This window comes from Aptenodytes patagonicus, chromosome 11 (assembly GCF_965638725.1).
Source record: "Aptenodytes patagonicus chromosome 11, bAptPat1.pri.cur, whole genome shotgun sequence".
Lineage (NCBI taxonomy): Eukaryota > Metazoa > Chordata > Aves > Sphenisciformes > Spheniscidae > Aptenodytes > Aptenodytes patagonicus.
The window spans coordinates 16,511,568-16,527,267 of NC_134959.1; the positions used below are offsets into that span (position 1 = coordinate 16,511,568).

Sequence of the window (15,700 nt, forward strand, 5' to 3'; positions counted from 1 at the left end):
TTCGTTTGAGTTGGTCATTCTTCCTTGAGAATGCCAATTCTGTAGATTAAAGGAGATTGTCTCTAATCTGTGGTTAAATTCTTGCCATAAGGGAGTTAGTAGGAGTTTGGCAACTTTACTATATGAAGAACTTCTCTCAAAAGTAATGAGATTTAAAAAAAAAAAAAAAAAAAGAAAAGTTTTTCTGCATCCATAATGAAAATACTTTGCTTTCTGTGGTTGTTTCATTGCAAGTATAATACTGTTATTTGTTAGGTACAGTGTACTTTTTCTGTTTGCATAACTGTTCTTTAATTTACTGTGCTGTGGTATACTGTATGTAGTTACTGGTGTGTGCGTATATATATACACACACACTTTAGGTTTACTTCTGTGTATATCCTTTTTTTATAAGGATTTTGACTACGTGCATCTGTAAAGTGCTGGTTTACATACTCAGTGGATTTCCCTCTAGGTTTGAAATTATCCTTTGGACTAGGCTGTTTATCTTGACAGATGTTCAAGGGAATTTTACTAGGTAGTTTTCTTTTGTTCTCTTTTTGTTCTATGTCTATTTTTAATAGACCAGTATAAATTTGCATATATGTGTCATCACAAAAATGTAATAGAATTTTAAAAACCCCTGGAATTATCCTTAAGATTTATTATAATCTGTGTTTCAGTATCGCACCATTCCTATTCTAAAACTGAAGAGTTACTTCGCATGTGCCAGTTTTGTGTTCCTCTGTATATTTCTGATACAGCTGTTTATAATGCCAAAGTAAGTGTCAGTATTTTAATAATTTATAATTCAAATTAACCAATAGCTAAAGTGACTCATGTGCATGAAACCTTTTTAAAGTCTTCTGGAGTTCCTGAGGGTTTACATTTAAGAAACGTACACCTCTTAGGACTAATTTACCCCTTAATAAAGGAGTGCATTCATGTTGTTGGCAGAAGAGCCTAGATATCGGTATGAAAATAAAATAGAAATATTTCTTTAATATTGTGTTTGCTTAGTACGCACAGGGAGATGATCAGTTAACTGAGAAATACTATTTTATATGGGCTGTAGGCACACGGCTAAAATGTGCTCAGTGATCCTTTTGTCTGTAGAGATGCAAGGAGGGAACTTAGAGCTGCTTCTCATACCTCCGAGAAAGCAGATGTTTGATAATTCTAAAGTTTATGGCATATTTGTTTTTCATGGCTGTTGCAGTGCAATTTCCATGTGGTTTATGCATGGGGTAGTGGTTCAGGCTGTCAGTGAGGAGTAGAATATCTTAAAGTAGTATTTGTGCAGCAGAGCAACAATAACCTGTGCAATGTTATGGTCATCCAGTGCTATTAGAAGAAAAATTCTATTTAAATTTAGAGAAACACTGTTAGCAAACTTTAGTCTGAGTTGTGCTTTGAAATTTTTTTTTCATTTAACACTGGTTTGTTTCATGGTTTCTCTTCTGTTTAGAACTGCAAAACTAGGAATTTCCTTTGGCATTGTTGCACTCATCATTGTACTTATTTTGTTTGTGTGCTTTGCTGAGAAATGTATGGTAAGTTTATTTAAAAAAAAAAGTTTCCTGTTTTCAAAAGTGGATGGATGTAATTCAGCAACTTGGTCTATCTTTTAGGATGATGAATTAAGCTGTTAATTTCAATAGGAGTTTACAGGAGCCTTGAACCTCAGGTTACCAGAAGATTTCACTGCCTGAAACAAATTTTCATGTCTGAAAATTCTCACTGTAATTCAGAATTATTTGGGTGCCAGAATAGATGGGTAGGAGGGAGGAGGAAGATATTAACACTTGCTGAGTGGGGTTGGGTTTTTTAAATTTAGTTTTACGCTTGTCCTTAATAGTAATTTTCGTTGTAAATCCTGATATTTTCTATATTAATATATAAATAACAATATTAAAATCAAAATAAGTTTGAATGCAAGATTAGTTTTCATAATCATTCATAAAGCCCCATGAAAATTGCAAACATATGAATAATTTATTGGCAACAATTTCATAGCTGTTAGAATTCCAAATTCACCATTACATCAATTAAGATACTTTGCATTTGTAGTTCCTTTTTCTTTGCATTATTAAATGTATGCAATCACTGTTTAAAAATATATAGTGACATAGAGACAGCCCATAGTGACACAGAGTTCAACGACACAAAATAAAAAAAGTCCTTCTCCAGTCCAAGAACTATCTGGAGGCAGGGGTGGGAGAGGGAAGGGATTTCAGAGAGTTCCTTACACTCATCAAATCTATGTTGTGCTAGACCAAGGGTGGGAGGGAATTCTGAAGTTCTGCTGAATGCCACTATCATCCTATTGCAGAGTGGTGATGGTGGTCTCCCAGGAAAACTGACACAGAAAGAAACGGTCTCTTACAGAGACAGGTTCAAGTTGTGTAAAAGGGAAAGGAAAAAAAAAATTGCACCCTGTACATGGGATAAAGTTTTATGATTAATTTAAAAGTACAGTTAGATACCACGTATGGATTTTATGTATGTATGGTGGTTTTATATATATATATGAGTGGATGCATTTTTATATGTGTGTGTATATATATGTCTATGTAGAGAGAGAGAGAGGTGTGTGTGCATGTATGCATGTATGATTTCTACCTATGTGAGAACATATGGAGAAAAGAAAAAGAAAATTCCAAGACTGCAATTGCATCAGACTTGAGTTTTACGCTGGGAGTGTTTTGGTATAGCATCCTTGAATAATGCTTGCAACCGTTAAAAGTATATGCTTCACTAGATGTTTTTCTCTATAGCAACAAATGGAGGATAAAAGGATGAAAGAAAGAGGACTGTCTATGATTTGTTTCGATTTAGTCATCTGAAAATGTAGTTCCAAATATAACACTATAGCTCTATAACTAAAAAATACACGTAGGTTGTCACTATATTTTGAGTAACGTTTCTCTGGAACTTTTAATCAGATCATAATTTTGTATTTTTAAAGCAAAAATTCAGAAAATTTTAGCACCCAGCCTCTTTGAAATAAGGAAGCATTCTCTCTGTTTTCAGTTGTGGAAAGGCATTAGGCATTTAGTCTGAATGACTAGATTCAGAGTTCTAAATTAGGATTCCAGTGAAGACTCTTGACAATCTCCTGCAGAGAAAAAGTATTTTATATTTAGAAATATTTCTTCCCATGTATCAGTGTTATCCGTGTTACTGAAACAAACTAATTTTGTTTACAGAAGTGCTGCTCAGAACAGTGGCCTCTCCTGCGCCATCTTTGTGCTATCTCGGAAAAGGTGGAAACAATGCCTTTACTTAGGCTGCCTTTAGCAGTCATCACTATAGGTGCCTTGCTGATTATAGCCATTTTTAATTTGGTAAGTAATCGCATTATCTTTATTCTGTGAACTTATTGTAACTTCCTGTATTCTTTTCATCAAGTACTGAGCTTTTTGCTGCTTTTTATAATGTCTGATTTGCAACCTGAGTTGATTTACACAAGGATAATGCACGATGTCATGTAAAAGCATTAAAAGTAAAAACTCCCAGTTTGTAGACCTAAAAGTACATGTGATAGACTTGAGTTCTTGTTTACACCACCTTTTCTTGCTTTCAAGATGGCATTTATAATTACTATTGACTCTAACCCTCATCTCTAAGATGATCTTCCTTTTTTTTTTTTAATGTGGGTTTAAATGTTTGGCTGTAGCGGGTAGAAGTTTTAAGCGGTTTACTGTGGTATTTGCACTAGCTAGTAATAATGCAAATGAGGGAGGGAAGAATATAGCTTAGTTCTCTTATAAAACCAAAGACCTTGTGGGTAGTTACTGCTAGACTAAGATGCAAATGGCGTCTGTCTTTTAACTTTAGTTTAAGCATTGTATTGCACCTGGGGTACGTACATTTGAAAAACCACCCTTTGGAGTAACCCCATGCTCAAGACCACTCTGCTGTGTTTTTTTTTAAACACGTTTTATGTGACATATCACGTTAACGGTTAAACCTATCTGATAGCTAGCTACTAAAAGTGATGTCCTTCCGATCCCATATGCTTGGTCTGCCATTCTTCTGATTCCATGGGGCGTTTATTCTGAAGGCTATACTGCAGAAAATGCTTAATTTTCTTTTGTAGGGTTGTTTTTCTGCTGGCTTAGGTCCTTGAATTGACTCACAGTGGTGTCATGTGAACACCACCAGAGACAGCCTAAAAGAAAACAGGAACAGCAGCTGTGAAACTGAGGGGTGAGGCAGAACCGCATGTTTGTGCCAGTTAGCTGTTAGATTGGCATAGTTGTAATGTGAAACTTTACCCCAAATTAAAAAATAAGTAAGTAAATACTTGGCAATTTTAACCTTCTTGCACCTTGTGTGTGCATATATGTTCAATACAATGATATCCCATATAGTTGTATTCCAACATTTATATTGCAGTAGCACTGAAAGGGCAACCAGATCAGGACTCATTATATACGATATGGAGAAAAAACTTAAAATTAGTGACTACAAGCTAACAAATTTGTATGGTGGTTTTGTTTTTTTTCCCAATTAATCAAGACTACTGAAAGGAACAAACCTGCAAACTTTACTGGATCAAATGACCTGTGTGCTACCACCTATGTGAGTAGAGTACCGTCTTAATTTCTAAGATTAAAATGAAATAAGTCTTGGATGGTGTGTATAATATGGATGGATGGCAGCATTTTGGTATCTTTTCATCTTTTTATAAAGATAGAATTTTTAAATCCTTGAACACAAAGACTGACTCGTGCCACAAGGCAGTTCTAGGGATATTTTCTATCATTAGCTATGGCTTTGCTGTGCATCTTTTAGGGATTTTTCAGAAGTCTGGAGTACTCATGGATAAAGCTGAAGTTTTGGCTTATTTTGGTTACTCAACACCTTTGAAAGGTGTTCTCTAGCATTTCTATAAGGATAGATTCAGTACTCACTAATGACACAAAAGGATTATTTCTGAGGGTTTCATCTTTTATCTCTTTAATTCCAAAGTAGCATTCTATTTTGAGATCATCCAAATGTTTGGGAGGCTCCTTTGTCACCTGGCCGCCCCTTTAAATGATGGACATGTTTTTGAACAATGCACAGCAGGTTGTGTGAGGACCCTTTCATTCAAGTCCTTATGACAAATGAGAAGTTACACGTATATAACACACATTGTACTCATCTGGTAATTTTCTGTTCTTGCATGTCTGTAAATCAGCCTTTTGGAAACACAACTCAATCCTGCACTGAGGAAACTGTAAGTAGTGAATACATGTTACTTTAAAACCCAGATCTTTGAATATTGTATATATTACTGACAACAAACACAGCTTTTTTAGGTATCTGACAGCAGAAAAGTTCTTTGTGAAATCAACATGTTTCAGCTGCTGTTGCTGTGCTGAATGAAGTATGGCTTTGCAATTTTTCGAAAGTTCAGGCTTAAAAGTAGATCTAAAACTTTGAGGAAAAAGTAGTAGAACAGGAGGATGATTATGTTCAAGTCTGAGAGATGAGAGCTGTACTTGCAAGTGTCCCAGTGAAGTATCTTGATAGAGTGAAAGGGCTTAAATGGCCAACAGACTGTTCTCTACATAATGGTTTCTTTTTCAGAGGTTTGGCTTCAGGGTTATAACAGTGAGCGTTCATTACCTTTTGGAGGTTAGACTCAATGCCTTTAGGATGACAGAGTTGGTATAATACATTACTATGCGGGCTCTGATCCTGAGTTGCTCCATATATTATTCTGGTTTCATTCACTTTAACAGAAACATTAACTGTTTAGCTAAGAATCTCCCAGATCTGTGGTAGGTCTGTGCTATTATGGGTGAAAAACTGTGCTTTGTACATAAAGAGAAATAAACTGTTGAGGAGCAGAAGCTGAGGTAATTTTGGAGTTGTTTGTAGACTAAAGTATGCTAGCTCAGCATCTTATACCTGTAGCTGTGGCAGGAGGGAGCAGTCCTGTCTGCGCAACGCACTTTGCACCACCTGACAGTTTTAATGCTCCCAGCTGCGTGCTGACCTTGGACACTGCGCCTGAACTGTGATTCCTCTGGGAGGTTTTTCAATAATTCCATTGGATAATGGCCATAGCTTAACAATGCTTATTAGCATCAAAGTCTTATGAAGGAGCTGTGTCTAAGGTTGGAGAACAGGTCACGGTCTTCAGATGTTACAGGTGGGGGAGATAGGAATGGGGTATCTGCTTAAGGTTGCAAAGGGGGAGCAATGTCAAAAATAGGACCAGAATGCTGGATTTCCTGCTTCAGAGCCTGTTCACTGGACCATGAACCTACTTTAGGTTAGTCTTGAACTCTAAATAAATAATTGTTTAAATTAATAGTCTTCAGAAGACAGATTCTCAACACTCTTCAGCTTTTGTCTGACACTGCTTATGTTGGTGTGCTGCTTTTTGTTTAAATATTTTTGTTTGTCTTTAACAAAAAAGTAAACGAAAAAAGTATTAAGTTCAGCCTTTTAGTGCAATTAAAAATAAAGCTTTAAGTGTATTTAGCAAGTGATTGTAATTTCTTCTATTTAAATTAAATGATCATGAACTTAGAGCATTTGCTATGGTTTGAAAGTCTCATGCATAAAGTCTGAATAATGCAACTGCTCTTTAAAATCTTCTTTTACAGTATTATGCTTACTGCTGCATATTGGGGTTCATTGCTTGCTCAGTATTTCTTCAAATGAGCTTCGAACTCAAAGTTCTCCTCCTGTCCATTGCTGTGACTGTATACCTCATCATTTTTAATACCCTTCAGCATAGAAACTTGAGCTTCTATGGCAACAGTACCAGGTGCAGTGTAAAGTTTCTTATAATTGACTATAACGTTTCATTAAAGGAGGTGTTAGATTTTTGTATCAAAATCATGTAAGTCAGACATTACAAACCTTTCTGTAAAGTTAATGACATGGAAATCATATTAGACCATATCAACTTTTTTTTTTTTTTTTTAAGAAAGTGTGTTTTCTGAAAAATTCTGTAATAAAGCTTCTGAGATCTCTGGAAGCTTAGATTACATTAAAGACTAGGGGGGAGAATATTAATCTCATGATAAAGTTTATCTTCTGTTAAACTATGAAGAAAAGCCTTCCTAAAAGTCTGATGCTCAAGCTGTGGTTGCAAGACCTTGCTAGTCAATAGGAAAATGAACTCTTCATTTATTTACCTCACTAATGGCATGTTTTGAAAAGTAACAGCAATTTAGCTGATCTGATTGAAGAAACTATAAAAATACTTCAGAGAAATCATATGTGGAAGGGTTTTACTGTTCATTTGTAAGTCTCAGATTCTCAGAGTAGTCTCATAGCTGAAGATTAGGATAAATTTATTTTGCAGAGGCTAACTGTGAGCTGTCAGCACAGCTTAAAAATGCCTAAATGAGCTCTTAATTTAGCCTCTTAATCCCAGGCTATTCATAGAATGAGAATTTAGTTTGCATTTGTGAAAATTAATAGATGTGGTAAGACAGACTGATCTTACTATGAAATATGAGTGGCGTCTCAGATTTGTATGAAACTATATACAGGTGTTATTTAATGGCTGTCTCTGTTTTAGCAGTTCAGCTTTTTATTTGTTATCATCTTTCCTTCCACAAATAAGAAAGTTTATTTTCCTACTTCAAGGTTTTGTTGGCTGTGTTTTTGTGGGGCAGTGTGGGGAAGAAAGCTGCAACTCGGTGCAATGGAAATTAATATGGCTCCATTAAGATAAAGCCATGTTTACTTGAACATCTTACTACAATAGCTACTTAACAAGGTTTCAGCACCCATTTTGTCATTACGTGAAACACAGTTCATGTTACTGAACTGAATGATAATCCTTTCTCCTTATTAGGATAGGACCGATAACCAGACAGGCGCTGGCACAAATGAGCAATGGTATTGGTGGTATATGTCTGAACAAAGACACCCTCTTCTGCTGTGCTCTTCTTCCCCTCCCCTTCCCCCCCCCAACCCTGAATCATGTGGATTTTCTTAAAGGACACAGATGACTGTATTGCTTTCTTGTTTTCAGACTTTTCATCAAAGAGCCAAGGATAATGACTAATTTATATCTGGTTCTGTTTTACATAACCCTAATTTTACTTGCAAAACAGGTACGTATTTAAAAAACAATGGGTTAATTCTTTCCCTTGCAGCGAGTTGATTTTTAAATAAAATGCAAAAAGTATTGTTAATTGAAACTTTGCACTAAATTAGTATATATTTTAATATTTTATATTCTTGTACTTAGTTGTAGATAATGTACTTACTTGTACTTAGTTATAGATTAATGCAAAAATTTTTACTGTGAAAGGGTGGGAACATTTTTGTTTTTCAATAGTGTTTGCATTACAGAAGTCAGAACTTCCAAATTCTTCCAATTTGGATCTATCTGTATTTGTATGTCAATATTCATCCTAAATCAAGGCAGTAGTTCAAGACAAAAATAATCACCATATTATTAAAATGTCTTTTGGTAAGTACACCTGATGGTACCCAAATGACATTCATTCATACTGACGGCTTCATATTTTTCTGACCTTCATGCTCAAAGCGCATTTTTTCATAACTATATAGGCTCAAAAGGCATTGAAGAAACTTTATTGCTACTACACTTTTTGAATAAATTGACTAATATTTTTCAGCGAGATATTATATGGATTTAATTTATCATGTTTGGTCCCTTTGCAGATTGACTATTACTGTCGACTGGATTGTCTGTGGAAGAATAAGTTTAAAAAAGAACATGAACAGTTTGAAACGATGGAGAATGTTAACAGGCTTTTGCTGGAAAATGTACTTCCAGCACACGTTGCTGCCTATTTCATTGGTGAAAAACGAAATGAGGTATGTTTAATCTCTACTATATGAAGGACAGCAAATTGGACTTCTGTGACATAGAATGTCATGCTAACAAGCACACAGAAGACTATAAGGTTCTGTACTCTTTGCCTCTTGTTTGTATCCCAAGACCTTTGTGTAAACCCAAGAATCTGCTATCCAGATGGCCTCAAAAAATGCGAACTTTCAGTGTCAGTCTCTGAAATCTGTTTTCAGAATTAGTAGTTCAGCTTCAGGACACAGTTTGAGTTTGGCAAATATTTAAAAAGGATTTACTGCTTTCCAAAGGCCGTATTTTATCAGAGAAGATAGGCCTTCTTTTTAAAGAAGTTAGTTGAGGAACAGATAGTATCTCCTTGGTAACAACCCCAGTGAGAAGTTCATCGATAATGATTTTTTTTTTTTTAAGACATCCATCTTATTCCGCCAGCATGTCATCAGAATAAATATTGCAGATTTCACAGCCATGGTAAATGTCATAAGACTGGTACTGTCCAGAATAGATGAGGATCTTTACGATACATAGATATCTCAGCTTTTCCTTAGGCAAATCAACTTTTCTTATTTTATCAGAAACATTAATGATGCCCACTGTAAAGTACTGTAGTTGACTTCATAGGAAAACTGTAATTTGATTACTGGTTACAAACAATAATCATTGTTTTGAATAACTGTGGTGGAAGGTGACTGCTGACAATGTGTGAATATGTTGTTTTCCTGTAGGACTGGTACCATCAATCTTATGACTGTGTCTGTGTCATGTTTGCATCGGTACCAGATTTTAAGGTGTTTTATACTGAATGTGATGTCAATAAAGAAGGCCTGGAATGCTTGCGGCTGTTAAATGAAATCATTGCTGATTTTGATGAGGTAATTAAGCTTTGGCAAAAATGGACTGGATTACATACTTACTGCAAAATAAAATGTTTCACTAGATCTGAGAGCATTAGAGAGGGGAAAAAAGGCTGTTATGCTGATCTAATAATCTGAGTTCAGCCTTGCAGTCTTGAAAGATATATTCCCATCTGATGGGATTTTTCAATTACATCATCTAATGCATTAGTAGTATGGTTTGAAAGTCCTGAATTTCAGGACTTTATTTCAGTACTTCAGTGCTTTTATTTCTCCTATAAGCAGGTAGAGCAAAACTGTGAAACTAATCCTCAGTACTTTCTTATCTAACCTCCGTGTGATTGATAGTATTCCTAGAGATGTTTAATGCTTATTGTAGTCAGTATAAGATTTCTAGTTAAATCCCACACTGAAATATGGTATTAAAGTCTCAAGTTTCTCTTTTCCTTCCCTTCAAACAGCTCTTGTTAAAACCTAAATTTAGTGGTGTTGAAAAAATAAAAACCATTGGAAGCACTTACATGGCAGCAGCTGGTCTCAGTGTTACACCAGGCCAAGAGAACAACCAGGTACGTTGTCTCTGAAATCTGCCTTTGGTATTCTGTGTGTACGTAGGTGCATTTCAAAGTAACAAAATGTAATGTGATATAAAAGAGAAAGTAAATCACCAAGAGTGACTTTCTGAAATGTGGAAAAAGATGATAAAAGTGTATTGTCTCCTGTCGAATTCATTATTTATCCCCTAGTTCCATTTTTTTCCGAAGCAGGTATTAAGTCTGTAACCGCAGCATACTTTTCACATCTTTAATCTTTGATTCCAGTAGCTTAACATTTCTAGATGCATAACAGAATAGCTCTAATAATAGGGAAGTCAAAGAATGGCTGCCAAAGAAAAGGCCATCTCAGAATTGGACAGTAAGCTTTTTGTGATACCTGAGAACTGGCACAAAAAGAGAATCCTCAAGTGCCACGTTAGATCTGAATCTGAAACTGTTTGTCACCCAGAAGAATGAAAACCAATTTCTGTATTCAGCCTCACTTTCACTATAGCAGGTTCGTATATGACATTAGGATGCACATGTGTAATATGTACAAAACATGTAAAATTAAATCTGGAATCCTAAAGGACAGACATAAATTCATTACAAATTTTAATCATCTCATATGGTTGTCACCTTCTAGCCATTCCAATTTAATTTAATGTGTTTTTTTAAATCCATTTTGAATGTTTGTTGAACTGTGCAATTCTGCACAGTTACAAGGATGAGTGGTCTCAGCCTTAGATATCATAGAATCACAGAATTGTCTAGGTTGGAAAAGACCTTTAAGATCATCACGTCCAACCATTAACCTAGCACTGCCAAGTCCACCACTAAACCATGTCTCTAAGCACCACATCTACACGTCTTTTAAATACCTCCAGGGATGGGGACTCAACCACTTCCCTGGGCAGCCTGTTCCAATGCTTGACAACCATTTTGGTAAAGAAATTTTTCCTCATGTCCAACCTAAACCTCCCCTGGTGCAACTTGAGGCCATTTCCTCTCGTCCTATCGCTTGTTACTTGGGAGAAGAGACCGACCCCCACCTCGCTACAACCTCCTTTCAGGGAGTTGTAGAGAGCGATGAGGTCTCCCCTGAGCCTCCTTTTCTCCAGGCTAAACAGCCCCAGTTCTCTCAGCCGCTCCTCAAAAGACTTGTTCTCCAGACCCTTCATCAGCTTTGTCACCCTTCTTTGGATGTGCTCCAGCACCTCAATGTCTGTCTTCTAGTAAGGGGCCCAAAACTGAACACAGTATTCGAGGTGCGGCCTCACCAGTGCTGAGTACAGGGGCACGATCACTTCCCTACTCCTGCTGGCCACACTATTTCTGATACTATATACATACACACACACACTCTCTCTCTCTTTATTCAATAATAGTACTGGTTTGGAAGAGTAGCCTGACACAACCTTCTATGTTGTAATTTGATCATTAATATGTGTTATGAATTGCGTAGGATAAGGAAAGACAGCATGCTCACATTGGGATTATGGTGGAATATGGAATTGCCTTGATGAGTAAACTGGATGGCATCAACCGACATTCCTTCAACAATTTCCGCTTACGAATTGGTAAGTTCGGTTTGTGAAGAATGTGAACTCTGCAGCTCCATAAAAATGAAAAATGAGGTAGAATGACTTAAGTAAATTGCCGAGTGCTGTGGAGCCCTTCTTAACACGGAACACAGCGTTTGGATTATTATAAAATGCTGAATAGCTGAAGGCAGCGTTGTCTAGTCTAGCTTTTTACATATGCCAAGCTCCTTCACGGATGGGCTTTTCTAATCACTGGAGGGAGCAGTACGAAGACTGCAGCTGGATGAGTTTGAAGAAAATCATAGGTGCGGATGAAAAGGGAGGTACCCCGTTATTAGCTGTTGACTAAAGACAGTATTGTCATTATACAAATGTTTATTTCTAGATATTAAAAGGAGAAAAGGAAGAATTTTGCTTTGGCATGAACTTTGCCCTGGCTCTTTCTTGGACTTCCCATTTTACAATGAATGAATGAGTCACTTCACATCTCCTGGGACTCAGTACTAATATTTATAGAATGGTGGTAATACTGATTGCTAGAAATGTGTTGCAGGGTTAAGTTTTAAGGTTTTTTTCCTTGAAGCACATGACTTGTGGCTAATAATGAAGCTAGATGTCACATAACTTTCTACTTCAATAATGACACCTGCTTTTGTTTATACAGGGATAAATCATGGCCCTGTGATTGCTGGTGTGATTGGTGCCCGGAAACCTCAGTATGATATTTGGGGCAACACTGTTAACGTTGCTAGCCGAATGGAGAGTACGGGGGAACTTGGGAAAATCCAGGTAAACATGAGAGCCTTGGAATGTCCAAGAAATTATTTTAATTGGTTATGGATTTTTTAAAAATGTGAATAATCAGAAGAATTTCACAAGAGTTTCTAATTCTTTTCACACAAAGGTCACAGAAGAAACAAGTAAAATACTACAGGAGTTGGGATATTCATGTGAATGTAGGGGACTCATTAATGTCAAAGGCAAGGGAGAACTGAGGACTTACTTTGTTTGCACCGAGACTGCCAAATTCCAAGGTATGGGACTGAACTGAGGCTACGATAAAGTTGATCAAAATAGACTTAGAACTGCCTCCCTTCTGTGAAGACGTAGAATTTCCCTCCTTATGTGAAGGACTTTATTCTAAAAACATGTATATACTATTCCTATTTCTTCTATATCTCAAGATAAGAGAATGATTTTTTTGTTTGTTTGTTTTTTGAAAGAAGAGAAGTTCTAAAAAGTTCCTAGAAGACACGTAACCACCAGTCTGAAAAAGACTACCTTTTCCTGAAATAATTTGAGGATTTACCTGGAATTGCCATGAAGCATTTTCAGTTAGTTCCTTTCCTTACCTGCACTGTGGGAGTCTTAACAGCTCCAGTAACAACATATGTGGATGCACTGTAGAACTCATTACCACGTTAAAACATTCCACTGCTTCATTCTTTGACACACACCTGCTTACAGTATTGCGTTTGTCACAGACATGTGAGATGATGCTCTGGGCGCTGCACATCCTGCTTTTAATGCTAAACAGACTTCACAGCAGAAGACGGCTGAATTACGGAAAGAGGAACACAAGTAAACTCAAACATATCATGCGATAATTGTGCTGAGCTCCTTTGGGGGGAAAAAAAATGAATTGCACGGTATCGGATCACTTTTTTGTATTATCTTTGCCTCCTCCATAGTAGTACCTTGTATTACGCAAATGTTTTCATGACCAACAGCTGTTCAGAAGTAACTTTCATCTAGTTCAGTGTTTACATTGTATTACATATTCTCCTTTGTATTTCTGTGCCTCTGTATTTAGTATCTGCATGCACATTTTATACAGTCCCATAAGAGAATGTCTTTAAAATTCTGGCTTGAGATTTCAAACGTATACCCGATCTTGAGGAGCACTGGGCACCTGCAGTTTATCCTGCACGCTTGGTTAGACAGGCTGTGATAACAGCTTGCCTCGCCGACACCCGGCAGGAATTCTGCATGCTGACCGCATTCTTGAGGGCACTTACAGAAGAAAAAAAAAATCTGTTTTGAATTGTTTGGGAACTGAAGAACAGAACTAATGAGATAGTATTAGAAACAGTAGCAGATACCGTATAAACAGAACCACATCTGAGGGGGGTTGGTTTTTTTTTTTCTATTCTTGTTTCTTCAATTTGACTAGCCACTGGCTGGTTTGTGTACCTTTTTATGTATCTTCTAAAGGCAATGCAGTTTATGAAACAAATTGGTTTTGTAGGTTACAGAAGGATGTATGGAAAAAACATTCATAATGGAAATGTTTCGGCAGAGCCTCAATACTGAAAGTATGCGTAGAGCATTAGTAAGAAGATCACAGAAATTGACTTGCTGTAAGTTAGTTTAGTTTGTAAAGTTTTTAAACTCTTAATGGCTTTTGCTAATTTCTAAATTAGCATTTCTCTACTTCTTGCAATGACTTAATCTGTTTTCTGTTGGTGGAGATGATAGTGTTGCGTGAGGCTAACATCTTGTGCCCAGTTATATGTATTAACTAAGGATGGATTCCCCTGCCCCTCCGATATACCACATGTAGTATGACTAACAGCCCAGTGATTAATAGGTTCAACATCTGTTTTGTTAAGCCTTACTCTTCTACAAACAAAGCAGCATTTACTAATATTTCTGGGTTTACTAAACCATACTGGAAAAGCGTTTAACAAGCAGGCCTATGCATCACTGCTGCTTTCTAATTACTGTGTAATTTCTTTAGAAGACAAAATGACTATGTTTCAAGACAGGAACAAACCTAAATCTTGTCCAGCTGTGGATTAAAAATTGAGCTTATAGTGGTCAAAACAGTGTCTGTAGTAAGTTTCCAACAGCAAATAGCATGGTAGAAAACCTTAGTTTGAGGTTGTCTGGTTCACGTATGGACTCTGCTGAAGAAGGAAGTTTCCTACTCGGTGCCTTGTCAGCATAAGGTCAGTGTTGTAGTCGAATAAACTTTGAAACAGCTTTTGCTACTCTTGTAAGTTGTGTATTTGTAGTAACAGATGCTCAGCAAGCATTTGTTTTGAGATATTTATTTATTGTTTTGTAAGGACCATGCATGTGTCAAAGGCTCCTTTCAGCAGTCTTTGATGTCATACGTTAGGTAAAGTGACTATTTGCCTCATGAATATATTTTGAAAAGTGCATTATGCCTATAGATAGAGCTGGCTCTGAAGTGTTTCTGTTCACAGACCTAGTAGAATGTGGATGCAAGTTACCTATGAAAGAAAACGTGCTGTCTGTAACAGCAGTTTGAAATGCTTTTGTTTACATTACATTCCCTGTCAGGCTAGTAACTTGCTTGGGCCTAACTTCAACTTAACCTCACCTACAGAAGCGGTGTAAAGAGCTGTAGCTTTCAAACTGGAAGAAGGAGGTTTTTGTTGCAGTTTTAAGAGGACATTGTGCACTTACAGTGCTCACTCAATGGTAGTGTACTGTGCAAGGCATACTTGGAGAAGTCAGAAACTGCGTGTAATGAAAAAGGGGTTGTATCTGAGGATGACTTTCTAATTTCTCACCAGAACTGGAACTGTATAATATGAGAGCTATATTCAACCACAGAAAAAGTTCCATTTAAGAAGCAACCGTATTTAAATAATTTTCAGCAGTCCTTTTGAGAGCGAACTGTGAAATTTAAGATTGAGGAAATAACCTTGTTAGAAAAAGCCTCCTTACAGCATTATTGTTTTCTTAAACTGAAAAAATGGCACTGTATCTAATTTGAAGAGCTAATAACGTCTTGAAATAGCAATCTATTTTAAAGAACAAACTTTTGTTTTCACCACTAAATAAAAAACTTCCTGAAACTTGTTTGGTTTTGCAGTTACTTTGATGAAGATTCCCATGAGAAGGAGGTGTACTACTTACACCCCTATAGAGTTAATGGGATTGGTTTTACTCCTAAAGTAAACTCGGAATGTGTATTTAAAAAAAAAATTTGTGTAAGTGGAAAATATGTAGAGT

At 36.5% G+C, this 15,700-nt stretch overlaps 1 protein-coding gene across 2 annotated transcripts in view; it reads left to right on the forward strand.

The window, feature by feature from the left end:
- ADCY7 (adenylate cyclase 7) overlaps positions 1-15,537 on the forward strand; it is a 33,274-nt gene extending 17,737 nt beyond the window's left edge. For both annotated transcript variants that reach the window (XM_076349278.1, XM_076349279.1), the window contains exons 13-25: positions 663-760; positions 1,448-1,532; positions 3,189-3,326; positions 4,504-4,566; positions 5,168-5,206; positions 6,588-6,751; positions 7,973-8,054; positions 8,632-8,787; positions 9,505-9,651; positions 10,095-10,202; positions 11,635-11,749; positions 12,378-12,502; positions 12,618-15,537. In XM_076349278.1, the coding sequence (XP_076205393.1) occupies positions 663-760; positions 1,448-1,532; positions 3,189-3,326; positions 4,504-4,566; positions 5,168-5,206; positions 6,588-6,751; positions 7,973-8,054; positions 8,632-8,787; positions 9,505-9,651; positions 10,095-10,202; positions 11,635-11,749; positions 12,378-12,502; positions 12,618-12,764 (1,467 nt within the window). In that variant the 3' untranslated portion in view covers positions 12,765-15,537. The remainder of the gene's footprint in view (positions 1-662; positions 761-1,447; positions 1,533-3,188; positions 3,327-4,503; positions 4,567-5,167; positions 5,207-6,587; positions 6,752-7,972; positions 8,055-8,631; positions 8,788-9,504; positions 9,652-10,094; positions 10,203-11,634; positions 11,750-12,377; positions 12,503-12,617) is intronic.
- Positions 15,538-15,700: the final 163 nt, after the last annotated feature.